The 24,511-nt window shown below is 37.4% G+C and overlaps 1 protein-coding gene across 3 annotated transcripts in view; it reads right to left on the bottom strand.

Annotated features, from left to right (window-relative positions):
• The window catches only part of STAG1 (STAG1 cohesin complex component), a 180,078-nt gene that overhangs the window by 17,936 nt on the left and 137,631 nt on the right, over positions 1-24,511 (bottom strand). For all 3 annotated transcript variants that reach the window (XM_083363714.1, XM_083363716.1, XM_083363715.1), the window contains 11 exons: positions 18,045-18,148; positions 13,743-13,835; positions 13,565-13,654; positions 13,203-13,406; positions 11,384-11,454; positions 10,956-11,043; positions 9,370-9,450; positions 6,709-6,801; positions 3,137-3,311; positions 2,097-2,236; positions 946-1,047 (listed from right to left, as the gene is read on the bottom strand). In XM_083363714.1, the coding sequence (XP_083219840.1) occupies positions 946-1,047; positions 2,097-2,236; positions 3,137-3,311; positions 6,709-6,801; positions 9,370-9,450; positions 10,956-11,043; positions 11,384-11,454; positions 13,203-13,406; positions 13,565-13,654; positions 13,743-13,835; positions 18,045-18,148 (1,241 nt within the window). The remainder of the gene's footprint in view (positions 1-945; positions 1,048-2,096; positions 2,237-3,136; positions 3,312-6,708; positions 6,802-9,369; positions 9,451-10,955; positions 11,044-11,383; positions 11,455-13,202; positions 13,407-13,564; positions 13,655-13,742; positions 13,836-18,044; positions 18,149-24,511) is intronic.

The following is a 24,511-nucleotide window of genomic DNA, read 5'->3' on the forward strand; positions in this document are numbered from 1 at the left end:
TTGTATGTCTTAGCTAATCAAAGCAAAAACTATGATTCTGAATTTCTCTTAATTAAGAGGCTTTCAGGTATTCTCTCAACATCTTTTGTAAAATATGGACATATATTTCAGTAAATGTTTATTAAGAAGACTTGGATTGTCTTTGTTTTGTTAAAGGAGTTTCTCCCCCTTTTTTCTGATTCAATTATATACTACCAAATAAAAGATAGAGAAGTATCTCCTCCTTGTCTTTCTCCTCTATGCCAAAGAGCAGTAATAACTCTATTTGAAACACCATCTTTTTTTCTCAATATTCTTTTCAACTTTAAAAAAGAAAAAAATTGGGGGATCTTTATCTAAGCTTCCAATGCAACAAGTTTTTAACTCATAATGCTGACCCAAGTACTGTATAATAAATTATTGAAATTTGATACTAAATATGCACGCTGAAGATAATAGAATGGAGCAGTTTTTCTATTTTAACTGTATTATATGAATTGTACGGTATTTTTGTTCAGATATATTTTGTCAAAATATAAACTAAACTATGACTAATTAATGTATTCCAAATGAACAGAATGAAATGGTTAAGATGCTGGGCTAGTAACAGAGAGATTCAGATTATAGTTTAGTTCTAGGTGATACTGCTCCAGTCACTCTTAGTCCAGCCTACTTCATAGGGTGGTTGCTATAGAGAAAAATAGGAGAATGTTGCCTTGAGCTCCAATAAGGAAGGGGGTACTATAAATTAGCAAATAAACAAAATAATTTTATGATGTAGTCCTGAACTGATCATACATGACAATTTTTAACTGTTCATTGATTCTAATCAGAAATTCTGTAATAGTTTATAAATATTCATATTAATCTCTATCTTATGGCCACGTGATAGCAACAGAACATTCAAGTATATGAAGAAAGTATAAAAGACACATTTAAAGAATTAATGGGGGTTAAAAAAATTACCTGTTGTAAACTGAGAATGAGAGTTTTTGCACACTGAATTTTATCAATTTGTCTTGTTTTACTCAATGTTTCCTTAATGATATCGCCATAGTCATTGTAGTACTAAAAGGAACAAAAGAGCACATTTTAATTAATAATGCATTTAATTTTTATTGACTATCTCAACCTTTGATGTGGGGTTTTAGATTGTCTTATCTAATAAACTATTCATCCTACACTAGAATTAATTAATAAATGCTAATTTCAAATAGCGTTAAGCTGAATAGTTTTATACTGCCAACTGAATTTCTCTTTCTACATAAGGGGAAGATTTTGTATATAGAAAAACCTCTATTTCATTATATTTCTATGCAAAGATAGAACCCAGAGATAACTCTCAAGATAACTGCTGTGCTGAAATAGTATGGTGGAATTCTAGTGTTAAAAATAATGATCATTAACATAAAGAAATAAACCCAGTTACACCGAGTACTAAAGGGCCCAGGCTTGAAACCACCTTTGGCACAAAGCTAGGCAACTTTGGACCAATTATTCTTTTTCAACCGTAAGAAGAAGGCAGTGGCAAATCACTTCTGATGATCTTGATGGAAATGGATTTGTTTAGGCAGTTGCCAGGAGTAAGGATTGACTCCAGGGCATAAAAACAAGACACATAAATTAATATTTTTCATTTGTAATGTTACAAAATATTCAACAGTAAATATTTTGGACACAGTAAGAACATTGAATAGGAAGAACATTATTCACTGGGAAAAGGTTAAAATTATAAACTTGTATTTATAATGGGAGTTTTGCTTTGGAAATTTTCCAATGATTCATCTCTACTTAGTGCAGCCTTGAATACTTAGTTTGTTCTAGAGCACGGGTGTCAAACTCGATCGTGTCATGTGACGTATCGTGACACATTACGATGTTTTTTTGCCTTTGTGTAACCAGGGTAAGCATGGCCTACGCATGACGCATCTGGCTTGCGGGCTACCAGTTTGACACCCCTGTTCTAGCAGATCTCTTCAGGAGACTTAAGTAAATGGAGGATCATTTTAAAAATGTATGCTAGATTTTTCACCAAAATGAAGTTAGCCTTAGAAATATCTCATACATTTTGGCAAATCTGATTTATTAGGACAAAGTAACATAGCACAGAATCATACCTTCATGTAATGCTTGAAGATATCGGCTGCTGCATGCATATCTACAATATCATAAATTATAAGTTTGCTAAAGGCAGCCAAAAGATTCCTTCTCTTGTGTAAAGCTTCAATTTTATTAGCTTCATCTTCTTCATCTCCCTCTAAACAATAAATGAAATAAAATACTGTTGCTTTTTAATGTCATTATTACTCATTTACTTAATTGATACATTCTACAATTTTCTAAAATATGACAGGATAGCTATTGTGATAGTTGCTAACTAGCAACAAGAGAAACCTGCTAAAAAATACTGTGCTGGAATGTTCCTGGCCAAGAATTCTTTCTAGATATTCAATTACATTTAGTCTCCCTGCCTCTTTCCCCCATGAAACCACCAAATAGCCTCCTATAGTTACTAGCTATACTTAGGTTCCACAGCATGTTAGGGAGGGAGAAGAGAGATGTTACCATCTCTTCTAAATATTTCTTTCAAACATCCTATGAACTTAATTTTAATTCTGTTACTGTTTCTCTTTTGTGCATGAGATAGTATCATTTGAAGTGATCAGCTTATTATTGGTATTTGTATTATAGTTGGTCACACAGTCAGCCAGATGTTTGGCATTTTTATCCACCTATCAAGTCTTCTTCCTAAGGACCTGGTTAGGCAAATGTTGTTGTTTGAAGGTGTTAAAAGAATAGTCAAAGGACTGTAAGCTGTTCCAAACAAAGCTGCCTTCTGCAATTGATGGAGATTTTGTCAAGTGGTACTCCAGCTGTTTAGGATTGCATCCAAAGCGCCTATTACTATTGGTATTATCTTTGCTTTCTTTTACCATAGTCGTTCCATTTTTATTTGCAGGTCTGTCTATCTATCTCCATAAAATGTCTAGAAGCAGATTAAAAAAAACTTAAGTATTGCTGCAAATAAATCCAGAAAAATTACAGCCTATAAACTTAGTAATTAGCTGAGAAATTTCAATTTATTAAAAAAGCTGGTGGGTTTTCCTAACCATTTGGGACTATTTATAAGTACACATCAAAATAAGGTAATACATGCCCATGCTCTGGTTCTCATCATCCTGGTCAATGAAGACATGATCCATTACAAAGCTAAGGAGTTCAGTCTGGAGACCTGAATCTGGATTAAACACCAACGGTTGAAGACCCTCTCTGCCTCCACTCATCAGCTGATGGCTAAAAATCATTAAGAGATCACAGAGCAGCATAAAAGCCTGAAATATAGAAACAATTTAATCAATTATCTTACAGATGTCAAAAAAGGTTCAGGTATATAAGATTCTAATATAAACCTTTATGTGTTTAAGTTTTTACAATTTGAGAATTTTAAGGTGTTATGGATAATTTGTAATAGGTTGTGTGCATAGTTGAACTCTACTTTGTTAGGTGCAAACAGCTGACTGGTGAGGCTGGGTGTCAGGAGATCCAGAATATTGTAGCACTTTCAAACAGCCTCTGGAATGGTCAGAGGTAGAAGCATTTGCTGGTTCAGAGGAGGTGAGAGCTGGTTTGATTTATGAATTGGAAGCTGCTGCTGCTGCTGCTTTTGTCTGGAATAGCAGAAGCTTTGGGTGAGGCAGCCTAGTTAAGTGGCTTATTGGCTGTTTGGTGATGGCCACAAATCTGCCTCTCATCTGCTGAGGATTCTTTTGCATTACAGCAGCTGGAGTAGCAGCAACAGGAGCAGCAATTCTGGCCTGTTTCTCCTAGGCAGCAATTATAGTGACAATGATAGTGAGGAGTGGGCTGCGACTGCACTTCTGGATTGTAGCAAGATTGTATAAAAGCTGGATGAGGTTTTACCTGGTTTTTAGAAGGCTGTTGTGAGATACGTGGGAATGGCCTTGAGAGAACAGAGGGGAATCCCAAGCCTTGGAAATATTCTGATAAGAGGCAGCTTAATCCGCAGGGGAAAACATGGGACATGTTACAGAAGAGACCCTCCCTAGTTTTCCAGAAAGTGGAAGGGAGAAATACTTTCAGCCTTGGAAGATTGATGTTAATGCTTCAAGGTAATCAGGACAAGAAGCATAACCAGAAGGGTTAGTACTATTTTTATCTATATCATAACTCGAAAACTTTAGTGATGCCTTAATCACTAGACCAAACTGGGATTTGCAAAACTGAATTGAATCTTACAACAAAGTATTTCTTCCCTCCTCTCTAAAAATCTGTGGTTGGAATGGCAGTTGAGGTCTCCAGGCTTATAGAACTAGTAGACTTTAATCTGCCCTCCATGGGCACAAATTGAAGACAGTTTGGGAGTTCACGGCTCCCAAATTATCTCTAGCCTGACTCACAGTGCAGACCATACATTACACCTGAATTTTATCTTGGGACAGTTGCAATGTGATCCAGAGCTGGAGGACGTTACCGTCAGTCTGTTGCCATGGATGAATCATTCTCTGTTGGCTCTTGATTATTGGATGTCACACTTTTCCATAGGGAGTCTGCCTCAGTCTTCCCCTAATTACTTAATGGCCCTTATTGGAACCATGTAGCTGTTCCTGGTGCTAAGGCTTTAAATGCCCCTTGGAATGAGAAGGCAAATTGGCCTTGGTTTAAATCATACCTATATCTGTTAAATGAAGAAAATTACATGGATATTACAAGTACTCCTCAGGTTGCGGCTGTTCATTCATTCAGTGATTTTCAGACTTACAGTGCTGCTGAAGAAATGGATGTTTCAATGGATGTTTCAAAGTTCCAGTTATTGAGCACCCACAGTCAGGTGACTGTGATCCAGGCTTTTGTGTGCCTGAATCATGATTATGTTACATGGACCCACAGTCACATGTTCACCATTTGAGACCACCATAACAAAGCCAACAGGGAAGCTAGCAAGGATGGCTGTAAGTTGTTCCAGTAAGTCACTGCTTTTTCTCCTGCCCCCAGAACATGTGGCCCTTGCAGACCCTCCCTTGCCCTCTCATGATTTATGTATGGCCTGCACTGGCCCTCCCCTTGCCTCCCACAACTTACATGTGAGCTGCACCAGTTCTCCCCAACCTCCTGGATGGGCTGTACTGGAGCTCTCCTGGCCACTCACACAGCATGCTTTACCTGAAACCCCTGCCTCTTCCTGTCTTCCATGCATTTTAGGATTATAACAAAAAACAGGACTACTATTGCTAACTGATGTGATTAGGTGATATCATGCTTTACAACTGCATTACTTAGTGACAACAATCCTAGTCCAAATTACTGTTGTAACCTAAGGACTACCTATATTGTAATTATTATTGTTCTTAATCTCATGTTAAGATTTATTCTAAAATGGTTATTGCTGTCCTTAAATATTATTTGAATTTTAACAATGATTTGTTCAATGGTCATATAATGTATTGAATTGTTTAAAACTACTTAATGAAATATAGAAAAAAATAACCAAATTCTATGAGGCTTGTAAATCTATATATCCATACTGTGTTTTATTTTAGGTCTTTTTTGTTCATGTTTCTTTTTTCTCAAAAATGCTTAATAAAAAATAGAGATACTGATGGGGCAATTGTTAAAGGATCATGACCTGTATGTTACAACCTGCAGTAATATTTCCAGTGATAATTCTTGAAGTAGTCTGGACCAAAGTTAAAAATAGTAAAAGATAAATTACTGAATTCAATTACATTGTAATCAGCTTCTTGGGATTCCTCTTCCTTTCACAGAGAGGTTACTGGGACCAAGAAATGTCTAGGAAAAGCAGCAAGTCTATTTGCTTTTTCATACTTTTTATACTGTCATCCAATGACAACAACAACAAAAAAGACATGCAGTATATTCTGGAAATAAATCTGTATCTTTTTAAATAGCTCATTTCTATCTTAGCTTGTAATTGTAACAAAGATGAAATATAAAAACAAAAAGCATTTGCATCTTTTCTTCCTCATAATCTTTTCTCTGTGTCTTTTCAAATAGATACCTTAGGGAGTCATTCTAACTAGCCTGGTAGCACACATACAATAATATTTCAAAACCAGTTTTTTATTATTATTATCAATGAACACTTTTATAACTAAGGAAAACACTTCAGCAAGTATACTCGTAAGGGTAGATTTATAAAAAAATATAAGCAAAGTTTTAAAAAGCATGATGAGCAAATTATCAGAAATTTTTAAAATCACAAATCTCATTCAGCATATACACAAACATTATATTCTATACTCAAGAGTGCTTATGGAAATTAAGGGGAAAGGAAATGAACTCTACCCTGCAATCAGAAAGACATATAGCATTAGTGGTTATTAGCAGAAAGTTTCAATTAAATTTTTGTTTGCATGTTTCATTAGTAATAGAAACCAGAAGTAAAAGATAGGAAAACTAATATGAAAACATAATTAGAAATGAACTCTGGAACTCTATTGACTTCCATTATCTAGCCAGATCTCAATTTTAATTCAGAATGAAATCATATTAATTGTGTGGCTAATTACATCTAGCCTTCATAGAAGATTCCCAGAATAGGTAAAATTAAATTAGAAGAAATATTAAAAGTTTACAAATTATTCAAGTTGATTAAGAAGGCTCAGTATTTAATTTTTGTAGGAAATAGAATATACAACAGTTTGTAAAACACTGCCGTCATGTTTTATGTGTTTAACTGATTTCTGTTACCTGCTCTTTTACTGGAGTGTTGACATTTGACAGACACTGTTGGCAGACAGCCAGAAATGATTTAACTGTTTTCCTTAATACCAATAAATCTTCCTAGAGGAAACATATAAAAACAATTATCTGATTTTTAGTATCAGTCAACATTTTCAGGAATAAAATATTCAGAATAGAGAGAAAAGTACTGTGTAATAATAGCTGCAGATGGCGCCTCTAAATTAGCTCACAATATCACAATTTAAATAATAAAATCCCAGAATAAAATAGACCTGCAGTAAGCAGATTTGGAAAATGATGGCAGTTACTGTAGTACATAGTTTTAAAGTTATGTCTCAGTGGCTAACGAGGGAATATTTAAGAGATTTTTTCTATTACGAAATGATAATACCAAGAGAAAGATAATATCAAGAATAAAATAGAAACATATACCTAACAATAATATACTATTAATATAAATAACCACAATAAATCACATTCATATAATCGATAACTATTTATCAAAATATACATAAAATGTCTATTCTTATAGGATATAAAAGAAATACTATGCCCAAAAAGAAATGTATTATGCCCATTTTTAATTAGAAAAATAATTTCAAAACTAGAAAAATTAAATATTTCTGAATCAAGACTACGATATCTGGTTAACAATACTTTTCCAACCTTTCAATATAACTCCCTTGGCGAATCTACATGCCTAATATAAACAACATTCCTCAAAAACACTCATTAACAACTTTAACTTGAAAAGTCTACCTATATATCTATCAATGTATCCTACAATATAATTCCAAAATGAAACCAAAGCCAGACATGACCAAATCATATTATTCCATGTACAGGTAGCCCGACTAATGACTATTCATTCAGCAATTGTTCAAAGTTAAGATGGTGATGAACAAACGGACTTATGACTGATCCCCAAAGTTATGATCATTGTAGTGCCAATATAGTCATGTGATCAAAACTTGGGACACTTGGCAGCCTGCCTACACTATCTTCCCTCAACTCTGCTCTTTCCTGCGCCCTATCAGAAACATTAAACAGAAAAAAAGGAAACATACAAGTATCCCACAAATTACAGCCATTCATTTATTGACTGTTTGAAGTTACAACAGCGTTGAAAAAAAGTGATTTATAACCAGTCTTCACACTTACAGTCACTGTAGTTACCCTCTAATCACATGATCTGGGTGATTGGAAACTGGCTCTCATTTACAGTAATTGCAGAGTCCAAGGGTCACATGACTGCCATTTGCAATCTTCTCAGCTGGCTTCCAACAAGCTAAGTCAATATGGAAGCCAGCAGCAAAGGTCAAAAGTCATGATCATGTGGTGTTCTCGCTTAATGACAACTGTGGCTAAAAGGTCATGAAATCAGGTATGGTCATATGATGCCTTGCCTAATGACTGCACCACTTAACAATTGGTCCCGATTGGGGTTATACATCAAGGACTATCAACATTTCAACAAAGGAAACAAACAAAGGAAAGTAATAATAGCATTTAAGAAAACAGAATGGATTTTGTGAGTATAAAATAATAGGGAAGAACAGTATACCTGGGGGAAAAAAGGTTTCCATAATTTGTGGGAGTCATTTTTCTACATATTTTTATTCACATGAAGATGTAATTTGAAAATTCATATACTGAAAATAGGATTCTGCCATAGCAATTGTTTTTCATTTACAGAAAGGAAGGTAATTATAGTCAGATCATGAGGAAACTGTATGTAATATAAGAATTTCAGCTAATGAATCATATATACAGTATTAAGATTTCACAAATAATTTTTTTTCAAATGATTATTCTTCTATTCTTGATATGCTAATTATATATATGTACAATACCTAAGAGTGGATATGCATGTGAGTTGGATGCAGAAAAATAACTTTTCCCATTTTATGTAAGTGGGAACCATGATATCCAGATAAGAAGCTAGACATGAGGATTGTAATCTTACAGCAGATTTAAGTGGAAATGCATTAATACTTCAGTTAAAATGCAAGAAAAATCCCAGCTCAAATTATATAGAATAGTAATTCTCAACTAGAACCATGTTATTTCAAGGAGGCCACAGGTGAAAAACATGTAACAGGGGCCATGACACATGCTTATAGGGTCATTGAAAAGCAAAATGTATTACAGGTAGTCCTTGACATACCATCACATATGAGACCAATGTTTCTGTTGCTAAGCAACATGGATGTTAAGTGAGACAGACTTTTATGACCATTTTACCATAGTTGTTAGGCGAGTCACTGCAGTTATTAAGTGAATCATGCAGTTAAGTGAATCCATCTTCCCTCATTTACTTTGCTTGTTGGAAGCTGGCTTGGAAGGTCACAAATGGCCACATGATCCCAGAACGCTGCAACTGTTGTAAAATACTTCCTGGTTGCCAAGCACCCAAAATTTGATTGTGTAACCATGGAAAAGCTGCGACAGTTGTTTAAATACAAGAACTGGTCATAAGTCATTTTTTCCGGTGCTGTTGTAACTTTGAACAGTCTCTAGATGAATGATTGCAAATTGGACATTATCTGTATACAGTAAATATTGTCCTGTTGATGCCAAAGTAGGGCATTTATGAAAGAATGTAGATAGGACAATCAACTCAACTATCTCCCAGTGTTAGACGTACGGTAATCCATAGTATCTTACTTTTGAAGGAGATCCTTCTGTAATTTTTACCAGCTGCCAGAGAATAGAATAATGGGAACACTGAAGAGCCTGAACCACTATCTGAAACAAAATTCACAATAGACAAAAAGTATAAAGTTTGTACAGTTTGTAGCAATTATGAACTATTGTTTGCAAACAATGTATTTAAAGGAGTTTAAGACTATACAAGGGATCAGTTATAATTCTTGAGATGGAGGACAAATAATAGTTACAACCAACTGAAATTTCAATTGTATAGTTTAAAGTCAGTAAAGCTCAAATGTATAGACACATATAAAGATAGACTGAGCATCTCAATTTAAAAATGTATGGTATGGTTTAAAGTAGCTGGTTCCAAACTTGAAACTATTTATTTTAATAGCATGAACCTAGTTTGTTACAGCACATTAAAATGAAACACATGAAACTGATGTTTTGCTTAACATGACTATTTCACTTTACTTTTATTTTTCTCCTGATTTTTCCAAATTAAAATCATCTTTAAAAATAAAAGGAGACAAGAAATCTTATCAGGTGTCAAGGAAATTGTGTGCAAGCACAAAAGTTCTAATGAAAATTACACTGTTTTCTATGGATTAAAGTAGTCACATTCCTATTTAGCAATAAAGCTAATTTGAAGGACTGTGGACCACATGTTATCATTTAGCCTAATCACTCAATAGAACTGTTGTGAAGGTAAAATTATGGGAGAGATAAATAACTTTATACTTTTGCACTCCTCAAATTAAGATAGGATATAGCAGACATGTCAAACACAAGGCCCGGGTGCCAGATCCGGCCCGCAAAGTGGTTTCATGTGGCCCGCGAAGCCATCCTGGAAACAGTGAGGGGATGGCCCCCATTGCCTTGGCCCTGGCCCAGAGACCCTCCTTCTGCCAGAGACCCTCAGATCTGTCCTACTCCTGCCCAGGCCCCCATAGGCACCCTTGATGTGAATGATGTAGAGCTGGCCACGCCCACCCAGTAGGCCATATGCACTCTAGCCACGCCCACCCAGTAGGCCACACACACCCTGGCCATACCCAACCGGCCCCCTGAGGGCAACCGCAATGCTGATGCCGCCCTCAATGAAATTGAGTTTGACACCCCTGGGATATAGTAAAGAACATTAATTAAAAATATCTTGCCTTTATTACTTTTATAAAAACTCAAAAGCAGCAAACATACCAAATACTCTTTCCTCCTCCTATTTTCCACATAACAACTCTGTGAAGTGATTTGGGCTGAGACAGAAAGAGATTGGGTGGTCCAAAGTCACCCAGCTGGCTTTTATGCCTAACATGGGACTAGAAGACAGTCTCCTGGTTTTTAGCCTGGTGCCTTAATTGCTTAAGTCCAACTCAATTTAATGGACGTTTGGTAGTCACAAAATTCATTCATTCATATGCCTAGCCATCTCAATTGTCAAAGCAAAACAGTATTATAGTACTATTAGAATAACATTAAAAAGAAGAAAAACAGCAATATAAGAAAATTACATATAGAGAGAGCTTTTACTGGGGAACAGCCAAATCCCTTTCATATTGTATTTTATGAAGACAGCAGAACATATTACTTAATATTACCTGTTCTGGCATAGCTCCATGTTCAATTCCTGTCCTCAATAACCTGTAGCAGTTACTGAACAAATCCCATTTTGTAAGGTCATGAGCGCTTTGAGAGAAATTATAAAATGCATTTAACAAACATGTACAGTAAAGATTGAACAAATGCAGTAATAAAATCACTGTTATATATAGGAGTTTAAGTACAGCATATAAGCTAAAAGATTTCTTAAACTATGGAGTTTCTTCCCTACATTGTGTAAAGTAAAGTAAAGTAAAGTAGTGTAAAGTAGCTGTTTGTATGTGTATACACACACACACACACACACACACACTAAGATGTGTGTGTGTGTAAACAATAAAAACCTTCCAATCTTGTTTAATTTTTTGCAAGAGTATAAACGTCTGACCATCTTTAAATAACTATAAAATTTCATAAAGTCACATACTTGTGAAATGATGTTAATCTCTTTAAAGTCGAAAGAACATTGTATACATCATCATCATCAGCTTCTTCTCCCTGGAAACAAAACAAACTGGATCATGAGCTGAGCAATTTATATACTACACTTATCTTTAAGAGTATAGATTCCTACCTATGTATAGCAATGGCTGTTGAGAATTTGTATAACTCTGTATTTCAGAAACTAAACTCGGAGTTTGCACCCCAAGTAAGTTTCTCCTATGTATTGTAACAAATTTAAATATAGATTTGATCTGCCTAATACAGGTAAGCATGAAAAAACAGTAATGCTTGACAGGAATTAAGGTACCAGAACATATATGACAATACATGTATGACTCCTAGAAAATAAATTTTCATTTTAATTCTGAGGTGCACAAGTTAACTCTTTCTGCTTTTCACAAAAAAGAAAAGAAAATAATTTGTATCATGTGTAGAGTAATCCCAGGAATTATTGAAATACTGAAAAAAATAAGTTGAATATTAATACTAAAAAGGAAGGACTGATTAAAATTGACTTAAAAAAAGAAATATGGGTTTGTTTGGAAGATTATGTATATTGTTGGAGATAAGTTGCAATTTTAACACAATATTTTATATTCTTTGTCCACATAAAATTGAGCTGATAGATGTAGAACTAAATTACATAAATAATTTAGTATATGATTTAAATTAAATATAGTAGTATTCCTATTTCACAATTAGATAATTACAAAAGCTATGTATTTGCAAGCTAATTGAATTCTAATTATGAAAAAAAGTTCATGTTACATGAACCTTTCTCCAAATAAAGGGGTTCTATGTACAGGCAGCCTTCATTTAATGACCATTCATTTAGCAACTGTTCAGTTATAACTGCTCTGAAAAAAATGACTTATGACTGGTCTTCACACTTAATGACTGTTGCACATCCCCAGTTACAAGATAAAGTTTTGGGCACTTGGCAACCATTATACATTTATGATACTCACAGCATCCTACAGTCATGTGACTGCCATCTGCAACCTTCCCAGCTGGCTTCTGAGAAGCAAAGTCATTAGGGAAGCCTGAAGGTCGCAAGTAGTGGTCACATGATATCTCTCTTAACAACGAGTGATTCGCTTAATGACTGTAGCAAAAAAGGTAAAATCAGGCACAGTCATGTGATGTCACCCTTAACAACGATTTTTCCTGTCCCTTTTATGGTCATAAGTTTAGGATAATGGAAACTATCCACATTTGAAATAATGCATCTATTAGAAATATGATCAGAGTTCTTGACTATACAGATGGCTTCTCTTCCACTTTCAAACTTAATGGAAGCAATAATTGTGTCAGAAACTAATTTCCTTGTATCACCTCACTTTAAAATCACAATATCATTAATAGCAACAACACTTATATACCACTTCATAGTGCTTTACAACACTTTTGAGAGTTTATAGTCAGATTATTTTTCCCCCCCCCATAATCTGGGTCCTCGTTTTACTGACTTCAGAAGCATGGAAGGCTGAGTTAGCCTGCGTTCTAACCACTGTACCCCACGGCTAAATGTCAGGAACTAATTTCCTTGCATCACTTCACTTTATAATCACAATATCATTAAACAGAAAAAGATCTTTCTTTTGTTCTCTGTGGTAAATATATTCATGTGGTTTTCCACCCACCTCTGTCTAGGCCTCTTATATACCACCAATACAATAGAAATTTAGTTCTCATTTGATGTTCTGGGATGCAAACAAAAAAAATTAAATAATTAAAATAATGTTCTGGTACTAATGTGTAGGCAGATATTTTACTCTAGCGAAAACAGGATACAAGCAAACCTCATTTAATAGATCCTCCACAGAATGGTTGAATCGATCGACAAATTCATCAATGAGCTGGCTGTGAGCTATGTCAACCCTATTCTGAATGGTATATTCTTCACTGCACAGAATGCTGTATGTTTTACTGCAGGCTTCAAGAACATCTGATTCCACATGCTTCTCTACAACAAATTTAATCTGTTTCAACAAAGCATCCAAATGCTGTGGAACAAAGAAAAGTTTCTGGTCATTTCTTGAAGCAATTACTCTAACGTAAACATGAAAATAGAGCACAGAAATGTAAAATTCCAAATAATTACCAAACCTTCAACATAAATTAGTATTACTCAAATTTATTATTCCATTTTGGTGCACTATACCTTCTCCATTCTTCCTGTACTGTAAATTTCTAAGTCAAAATATTGAGGAATTTGAAGAAGATTTGCCACCTTCTCTGCATCAGCAGAATACTAGCAATAGGAAAAAATGAGAATTAATACACAAATTAGAAAAAGACTCATATAACTATTATTACAAAATCACATTCTATTGACATACCTTTGATAGGAGCATGGGAAGTGCAATAATAAAGTGTTCTGTTAGCTTGTTCCGGTCATCTATCTGAGTTTTTCTTTCTTTTGCTGTTAAAACCTGAAAAATAGGGTGACTATCACATCATAAACAATTGTAATATAAAATTTGCCAATAAAAATACAAATTGTGGCTTCTTTATGCAGCAGCCTAGTTAATCTCCAAATTAATTTGTTGTTGTTAGCTGCGAAGTCGTGTCCGACCCATCGCGACCCTATGGACAATGTTCCTCCAGGCCTTCCTGTCCTCTACCATCTTCTGGAGTCCATTTAAGCTCACGCCTACTGCTTCAGTGACTCCATCCAGCCACCTCATTCTTTGTCGTCCCCTTCTTCTATTGCCCTCAATCTTTCCCAGCATTAGGCTTTTCTCCAGTGAGTCTTTCCTTCTCATTAGGTGGCCAAAGTATTTGAGTTTTAGCTTCAGGATCTGGCCTTCTAAAGAGCAGTCGGGATTGATCTCCTCTAGGACTGACCGGTTTGATCGCCTTGCAGTCCAAGGGACTCGCAGGAGTCTTCTCCAGCACCATAGTTCAAAGGCCTCAATTCTTTGGCGCTCAGCCTTTCTTATGGTCCAACTTTCACTGCCATACATTGCAACTGGGAAGACCATAGCCTTGACTATACGCACTTTTGTTGACAGGGTGATGTCTCTGCTTTTTAGTGTGCTGTCTAGATTTGCCATGGCTTTCCTCCCCAGGAGCAAGCGTCTTTTAATTTCTTGGCTACAGTCCCCATCTGCAGTGATCTTGGAGCCCAGGAAAATAAAATCTGTCACTACCTCCATTTCTTCCCCATCTATTTGCCAGGAATTGAGAGGGCCAGATGCCATGATCTTGGTTTTCTTAATGTTAAGTTTCAACCCAAGTTTTGCACTCTCCTTCTTCACCCGCAACAAGAGGCTCTTTAGTTCTTCTTCACTTTCTGCCATTAGAGTGGTATCATCTGCGTATCTTAGGTTGTTGATATTTCTTCCGGCAATCTTAATTCCAACTTTTGATTCATCGAGCCCTGCCTTTCTCATGATGTGCTCTGCATATAAGTTAAATAGGCAGGGCGACAGTATACAGCCTTGCCGGACTCCTTTCCCAATTTTGAACCAATCAGTGGTTCCATGTCCAGTTCTCACTGTTGCTTCTTGACCCGCATATAGGTTTCTCAAGAGACAAATAAGATGGTCTGGTACTCCCATCTCTTTAAGAACTTGCCACAGTTTGTTATGATCCACACAATCAAAGGCTTTAGCATAGTCAATGAAGCAGAAGTAGATGTTTTTCTGGAATTCCCTAGCTTTCTCCATGATCCAGCGTATGTTGGCAATTTGATCTCTAGTTCCTCTGCCTCTTCGAAATCCTGCCTGTACTTCTGGTAGTTCTCGATCCACATACTGCTGAAGTCTAGCTTGTAGGATTTTAAGCATGACTTTACTAGCATGAGAAATGAGTGCAATGGTGCGATAGTTTGAACATTCTTTGGCACTGCCTTTCTTTGGAATTGGAATGTAAACTGATCTTTTCCAATCCTGTGGCCACTGTTGAGTTTTCCAAATTTGCTGGCAAATTGAGTGTAGCACTTTTACTGCATTGTCTTTTAAGATTTTGAATAGCTCAGCTGGAATACTGTCACCTCCACTAGCTTTGTTGTTGCTCAGCTTTTCTAAGGCCCACTTCACTTCACATTCTAGGATGTCTGGCTCGAGGTCAGTGACCACCTCATTGTGATTATCTGGGACGTTAAGCTCATTCTTGTATAGTTCTTCTGTGTAATTTTGCCACCTCTTCTTAATCTCTTCTGCCTCTGTTAGGTCCCTGCCATTTTGGTCCCTTATCATGCCCATTTTTGCATTAAACGTTCCCTTCATCTCTCCAATTTTCTTGAAAAGATCTCTGGTCCTCCCTATTCTATTGTTTTCTTCTATTTCTTTGCACTGTTCATTTAAGAAGGCATTCTTATCTCTTCTAGCTATTCTCTGGAATTCTGCATTCAATTGGGCATATCTATGTTTTTCTCCCTTGCCTTTCGCTTCCCTCCTTTCCTCAGCTATTTGCAAAGCTTCCTCAGACAGCCATTTTGCTTTCTTGCATTTCTTTTTCTTTGGGATGGTTTTGGTTGCTACCTGTTGTACAATGTCGCGAACCTCTGTCCATAGTTCTTCAGGCACTCTGTCTATCAGATCTAATTCCTTAAATCTATTTGTCACCTCTACTGTATATTCAACAGGGATATGATTCAAATCATACCTGAGTGGCCTAGTACTTTTCCCTACTTTCTTCAGTTTAAGCCTAAACTTTGCAAGGAGAAGCTCATGGTCTGAGCCACAGTCAGCTCCTGGTCTTGTTTTTACTGACTGTATAGAGCTTCTCCATCTTTGGCTGCAGAGCATATAGTCAATCTGATTTCTGTGTTGACCGTCTGGTGATGTCCATGTGTAGAGCCGTCTCTTGGGTTGTTGGAAAAGAGTGTTTGCTATGACCATCGTATTCTCTTGACAAAATTCTATCAGCCTGTGCCCTGCTTCATTTTGTACTCCAAGGCCAAACTTGCCTGTTATTCCAGTTATCTTTTGGCTTCCTACTTTAGCATTCCAATCCCCCATGATGATAAGGACATCATTTTTGGGTGTTAGTTCTATAAGGTGCTGTAGGGCTTCATAGAACCGGTCAATTTCTTCCTCTTCAGCACTGGTGGTTGGGGCATAGACTTGGACTACTGTGATATTGAATGGTTTGCCTTGGATTCGAACTGAGATCATTCTGTCATTTTGAGGATTGTATCCCAGTATTGCTTTTCCTACTCTTTTATTGACTATGAAGGCTACTCCATTTCTTCTGAGGGATTCTTGCCCGCAGTAGTATACCTGATGGTCATCTGAATTAAATTCACCCATTCCTGTCCATTTTAGTTCGCTGATACCTAAGATGTCGATGTTCAGTCTTGTCATCTCTTGTTTGACCACGTCCAACTTTCCTTGATTCATGGATCTTACATTCCAGGTTCCTATGGAGAAAAAATCTTTACAGCATCGGACTTTCCTTTCACCACCAGACACATCCACAGCTGAGCGTCCTTTCGGCTTTGGCCCAGTCGCTTCATTCTTTCTGGTGCTACTAGTACTAGCCCTCTGCTCTTCCCCAGTAGCATATTGGACACCTTCCGACCTGAGGGGCTCATCTTCCAGCGTCATATCGTTTTGCCTTTTGGTACTGTCCATAGGGTTTTCATGGCAAAGATACTGGAGTGGGTTGCCATTTCCTTCTCCAGTGGATCACGTTTTGTCAGAACTCTCTGCTATGACCTGTCCGTCTTGGGTGGCCCTGCACGGCATAGCTCATAGCTTCATTGAATTACGCAAGCCCCTTCGCCACGACAAGGCAGTAATCCATGAAGGGGTCCAAATTAATATGCTGGTTTTAATAGGACACTACTATTATAACGCAAATTGAAAAAAACATTTCCCCACTGAGAATGCTGCAATAGGAGTGAATATAAGCAGTTCTCAGTTAATGGCAATAATTGGACTGGCAACTCCATCACCAAGTGGTATGTCATAAAATGTGACATCATGTGACCACACTGTGTTCTGATGGCAGTTCCGGTGGCAGTCACTAACCAAATCCTATGCAGCTGTTGATTGTGACATCATGTAATCGACATTTGTGCCAGTTTCACTATTGATTTTACTCGTTGGAAGCCAGCAGTGAAGTTTATAGTGATCACAATACCACGGGACACTACAACTGTCATAATTGTGAGCCAGTTGTCAAGCTCCCAAATTGTGATAGCATGACTGCGGGGATTCTGCGATAGCTGCAACTCTGAGAACTAGTCATAAGCCTCTTCATTTAATACTGTTTTTACTTTGAACAGACATTGAATGAAATAATTATTAGCTAAGGACAGTTATTTAAATACAAAGTATGTAGATTTTTTTTAGCATCTTAAGCCATTTTGGTACAAAGATGTGTATCTCCCAAAAGTTCTTTGAGTATATCTCTAAATTTTTGAGATGTGCACCTCCACATTCTCATTATGAGTGCTCATTAAGGCAAACATTTTATATCCTGAACAGGATTACAAAAAACATCTGAATTGTCACTGGTCTAGAATACTTTGCATTTTAAAGAAAAGTCCTTACAAAATAGAATACTGAACTCAAATATCATTTGTGACAAATGTTTTCCAATAACGTTTTCCTTATTTAAATATTTAAAATCACTGAAAAAACATGCATACTAAAAGTCCAAGAGAAAAGTAACAAAAAAACCCTTACTCTCTTGCCAGTTCCTCTGCCCACTGGAGGGTGTGCTTCTGCAGCTTGTCGAATTGTACATACCATTAACTCTATAAGTGCACTTTCCTGACGATCAGACATTGCTACAGAGATAAAGAATATAAACGCAGCAATGAAATGTTGGCAACTAATCTATGCAAATAATGTTACAATTATTGCTCAATATCCTGAACAATAGGACATTTTATCTTCTAAAACCTATAACAGTAATAATAGCAATACCAGTCATAACACTGAAAATAAGAAACATAATTTTTTTTTTAAAAAGTGACTGTTCCAAGTCACTAAAGCACTGAATAGAGTGACTTCACATTTATGACTGTCATGATTTTATCATGATTTGGGTGCTTTGCAACTGTATGTATTTACATTGGTTGCAGCATCCAGGGACATGTTATCATCATTTGCAACATTCTCAACCGGCTTCAGACATGGGGGAAGCCAGATTTCACTTAACAACTCTGTGATTCACTTAACTATGGTAAAAGGTTGAAGACATGACACGGTAACTATGACACTTAACTATGGTAAAAGGTTGAAGACATGATGACTTTACAGGATAAAGTGCTATCTATGAGGTGTTCTGTTAACTAATTAATTTTATCTGAGTTACACAAAATTTACATATTGCTGATATATCTTTAACATGCCCATAATGTTTTACAGAAGTCAAAATGCGTTAACACTTATCTAAATAATATTTTTTTTCAACGATTCTTTCCTTTACCATCCAAAGGAATTTATCCGTTTTCACTAAAGCTGCAGATCAGATCTTAACATACCATCTAACCACTGAAATATTATCTATTTATTTCCATTGCTTAGTAATGACTAATTTGGCTAAGTAAACTGAATACATTTTGTAATTATCAGTGGTTTGCCACAATAGTTTTGTTTAATACTTCAAAAGGTCAGTTCCAAGCTGACTTAATTAAATTGAAATCCCAAGTGCTCTTCCAATATTTTAAAGATTTTTTTAAAAGTCTATTTATTTGGCTTTATTTAAAATTCTATGTAACATGTACGAAATTTTTGAGTCTTATATTTATTTTATTTATAATTAAATTTGCCGCCATCTCGCTCTAAAGTGACTCTGAGGTTTACATTAAAAGCAATAATTATTTCTAAATACTTTAAAAATAGCATTACAATTCAAAGTAAAATGGATCGTATCCATTGCAAGATAGTAATAACAACAACAACAACAACAAAATTGGAAGGGACCTTGGAGGTCTTTTAGGAAATCCTATACTATTTCAAACAAATTGGCTGTCTAGTCTTTTCTTAAAAACTTCCAGTGTTGGAGCATTTACAACTTCTGGAGACAAGTTGTTCCACTGATTAATTGTTCTGTCAGGAAATTTCTCCTTAGTTTGAGGTTGCTTCTCTCTTTGATCAGTTTCCATCCATTGCTTCTTGTCCTGCCTTCAGGTGCTTTGGAGAATATCTTGACTCCCTCTTCTTTGTGGCAGCCTCTGAGATATTGGAACACTACTATCATGTCACCCCTAGTCCTTCTCTTCATTATAGACACACTCAATTCCAGCAACCATTCCTTGTTTTAGCCTCCAGTCCCCTAATCATCTTTGTTGCTCTTCTCTGTACTCTTTCTAGAGTCTCAACATCTTTTTTACATTGCGGTGACCAAAACTGGATGCTGTATTCCAAGTGTGGCCTTACTAAGGCATTGTAAAGTGGTATTAACACTTCACGTGATCTTGATTCTATCCCTCTGTTAATGCAGCCTAGCACTGTTGCTGGCTTTTTTGGCAGCTGCAGCACACTGCTGGCTCATATTTAAGTGATTTAATTTAATATTTAATTTAATAATTTGATTTCTATACCGCCCTTCTGCCGAAGGACTCAGGGCGGTGAACAGGGCAATACACAGTAAAAATCGAATACAAAAATTAAAAAGCCATTAAACATCATGCCCATAAAATCAATCCATATTAAAATTAAAATTAAAACTAGTTTTAAAACCCAACCCCATCCCGTCAGACCAGGCCAGCTTGTTCAAAAAAGAATGTTTTGAGATCACGCCGGAAGGAGCGAAGGTCGGGGGCCATCCGGAGCTCAACCGGTAAGCGGTTCCAAAGGTCTGGCGCGCCCACAGAGAACGCTCTCCCCCTGGGGGTCACCAATCGGCATTCTTTGATCGGTGGCACCCTGAGGAGGCCCTCTCTGTGGGAGCGCACTGGACGGAGGGAAGTTGACGCCGGCCGCAGGTGTTGCCGTAGATAATCCGGACCCATGCCATGAAGGGCTTTGTAAGTCATAACTAACACCTTGAACCTCACCCGGAGAGCAACCGGTAGCCAATGCAGCTCGCGGAGCAAAGGTGTAACATGGGAGTATCGGGAAACTCCCAAGACAACTCGCGCGGCTGCATTCTGCACAAGTTGGAGTCTCCGGGTGGACCTCAAGGGCAGCCCCATGTAGAGAGCATTACAGTAGTCTAGACGAGAGGTCACGAGCGCATGAGTGACTGTGCGCAAGGCATCCCGGTCTAGATAGGGCCGCAACTGGCGCACCAGGCGAACCTGGGCAAAGGCCCCCCTAGTCACAGCTCCAATATGCTCTTCCAAAGAGAGCTGTGAGTCTAGAAGGACCCCCAAGTTGCGGGCCCTATCTACGGGGGGTAATAGCTCACCCCCCATAGCCAATGATGGAATAATCGGAATTTCCCGGGATGCCGGCACGAACAGCCACTCAGTCTTGTCAGGGTTGAGTCAAAGCCTGTTCCTCCCCATCCAGACCCGGACCGCCTCCAGGCAACGGGACATCACGTCGAGGGCATCGCTGGGGTGGTTTGGGGTAGAAATAAAAAGTTGGGTATCATCAGCATATTGGTGATACCCAACTCCAAAACCACGAATGATCTCACCCAGCGGCTTCATATAGATGTTGAACAGGAGAGGCGAGAGAACCGATCCCTGAGGGACTCCACAAATGAGAGGTCTCAAGGTCGATCTCTGCCCCCCTGCCAACACCGACTGCGAACGTCCCAGAAGGTAAGAGGAGAACCACTGAAGAACTGTGCCTCCCACTCCTAACCCTCTGAGACGTCGCAGCAGGATACCATGGTCGATGGTATCAAAAGCCGCTGAGAGGTCTAAAAGGACTAGGACAGAGGAGCAACCTGTGTCCCGAGCCCGCCAGAGATCATTCACCAGCGTGACCAATGCCGTCTCCGTGCTGTACCCGGGCCTGAAACCCGATTGGTACGGGTCTAGGTAATCAGCTTCATCCAAGAACAAAGGGAGCTGCTGCGCCACCACGCTCTCAACAACCTTCGCCAAAAAGCGAAGGTTGGAGACCGGACGATAGTTGTTTACAATTGCTGGGTCCAAGGCAGGCTTCTTGAGGAGGGGTCTCACCACCGCCTCCTTCAAGGCGGCGGGAAAGCTACCCTGACTCAAAGAGGCCGTAATCACTGCCTGGAGCCAGCCTCTTGTCCCATCCCGGGCTGCATAAGTCAGCCAGGACGGGCACGGGACCAACAAACACGTGGTGGAGCTCAGCTTCCCCATGATCTTGTCCACTTCTTCAGGAGTCACAGGATCGAACTCTTCCCAGATTAAATCGACATTGACTACTAGGACTCCAAGATCCCTCTCGCAGTTACTATTATTGAGCAAGGTATCACCTATACTATACCTGTGCATTTGGTTTTTCTTGCCTAAATGTAGAACCTTACTTTTTTCACCACTGAATTTCATTTTGTTAGATAGCACCCAATGTTCAAGTCTGTCAAAATCCTTCTGTATCTAAAGCCTATCTTCTGGAGTGTTGGCTATTCTTGCCAGCTTGGTGGCATCTGCAAATTTGATGAGTTCCCCATCTATCCCCTCATCCAAATCATTGATGAAGATGTTGAAGAGCAGGGAAGTGTGAGAGTGGAGCCTTACTGGTTATTGAAGGGCTGGTTGCTGGAACATTTATTGAGAGCAATAAAGAACTCTCTGGAAGCCTGCCTTCCCTTGACCACCTGGATCATAACAGTACATTTGTTACACTTATATTCTATAGAGTCAGGTTATTATCTTCCCCTATTCTTTTTCCTACTTTGTCTCTTTTAAAATGTACAGCTTGGAGAAAGATGTATCTATGTCCTTGGCAGGCACCTAATTTTGCAGGAAATTTGTCTAATTTTCTGCATCCCAATTTAACAGGAAATTTATGGCTCAACTGTTATGATGGCATTTAGGAAGCTCCCAGAGCCAGATGTAATAAATAAAAGAGTATAAAAAAACTCAGGACAGAGTAGCTCCTTTATGGCTAGATATATATCAAGTAATATTGTAAAAGAAAAAGTCTAGTAATGTGATGTTATAATGATTATATAATTGTAACTTGAAAACTGGTAACTGCAGAAGCTATAAGTGATATCTTTGTAAAATGCTATTTTCAAGACTCTAACAGGAATCTTGTCAAGAATATTATAGAAATTACTACAGGTAATACTTGACTTACAACAGTTCATTTAGTGACTGTTCAAAGTTATAACAGTACTAAAAAAAGTGACTTAAGACCATTTTTCACATTTACAACCATTGCAGTACGCTTAAACACCATTACCAGTACCTTGAATCTCACCCAGTTGTCTTCCAGGTGAGATTCAAGGTACTGGTAATGGTGTTTAAGGCCCTACATGGCATGGGTCCGGAGTACCTTAGGGAGCACCTGCTGCCGGCATCAACTTCCCTCCGCCCTGTGCGCTCCCACAGAGGGCCTCCTCAGGGTGCCACCGATCAGAGAATGTCGATTGGTGGCCCCCAGGGGGAGGTCCTTCTCTGTGGGCGCCCCGGAGCTATGGAATCGGTTGCCGGTTGAGCTCCGGATGGCGCCCGACCTTCGCTCCTTCCGTCGCGATCTGAAGACACTCTTATTTGAACAAGCCAGCCTGGCCTGATGGGGGATGGGTTGGGTTTTTATGATCATTTTTAATATCTGTATTTACTGTTTTTAGTGGGCATATGTTTAATTTTCTTTTAACTTTTGTATTTTTGTATTTTTTATATATCTGCCCTGTTCACCGCCCTGAGTCCTTCGGGAGAAGGGCGGTATATAAATAAATTATTTATTATTATTATTTATAATCATGTGATCAAAATCCAGACACTTGGCAACTGACTCATATTTATGACAGTTGCAGTATCCTGGGGGTTATGTGATCACCTTTTGCGACCTTCTGACAAGTGAAATCAGATTAACTTAACAACTATGTTACTAAATTAAGAACTGCAGTGATTCACTTAACTATGGCACAAAAAGTTGTGAAATGGGGCAAAACTCACTAAATTCTTCTCTAATTTGATTTCTAGTTAACACTTCAATATTCTAATATCTCTACCTCTATTTCAGTAATCAGATTTTCTTCGTGATGATTAACTGTAACACACAATACATCAAAGATGTTCTTTATTCCCCTTAATTTTCAGTTTGATGTTAAAACCCTTGGCATGCCTAATAAATATATTGTTGATATTCATGAAATTCATGCAACTGAATTTTGTATTTAAGTTGCTATTATTTTAGGACAAATACCTAAGGTTTCTCTGCTCTCATATAACAAGGGAATTTAGTGTTCTGGCTGGATTTAAAATTACTAAGGATAAAACATAGGGTTAGTAAAGAATATGAAAACAAAAGATAAAAAAATATTTTAAAAACCGCCTGAGTTTAAGGATTGATTAATATGAGAAAAGTTACAATTATTATGTTATCTAGAATGTTGGTTTTCTTCCAGACAATATTGGTTTTGAGAAATCATCTACTCTTCATGGTTGTTTTTGTTATGACAATGTAAATTAGATTTTAAAAACCATTGTGACTGAAAATACTTAGGTCAATCTTGGCTTATGAAATATTTTATAGAAAAGAGCAATAGGCAAAGAGAAAGGGTTAACATATCTAGATTTGTTAGTACAAGAAAATGGAAAACTAAAAGCAAGAAAACAATTGACTTCAAAGATTTACTTTTTGGTAGTTTTCATATATTATGTTTCAAATGTTTGAAAGTTCTAATTAAGACAGAGGTTCAATATGGACAAAAAGTTACCATATATAGAACAATATGTAACAGAATTTCAAAGTGAAATTTGTATAAATGTGATTTTTTTTCCTAGCGTTTTCCCTCAAGTACAGGGTCGACAAGTACAGATCAACTGACTGTCAAATGATTAGTGTGATAGGAATTAACTGACCAACTTGTTACCACAGTAGCCTGATGTCATGGACTGAGAGTTAGTGAGTGCTAACAGGTATATATTCTGTTGAGATTTGAAATGCAAGAAAAACAAGTTCATGATAAAATGGGACAAGAAATTAGTCTATAATATACAGATGGATCAATGGGAAAGAATGTGGTTACAAGGCATGACAGTCACACTGCAATATAATTTATGAGAAATTATTTTATAAAATAATGTACTTTTGCTACA

This window comes from Vipera ursinii (genome assembly GCF_947247035.1).
Source record: "Vipera ursinii genome assembly, chromosome: 5".
Lineage (NCBI taxonomy): Eukaryota > Metazoa > Chordata > Lepidosauria > Squamata > Viperidae > Vipera > Vipera ursinii.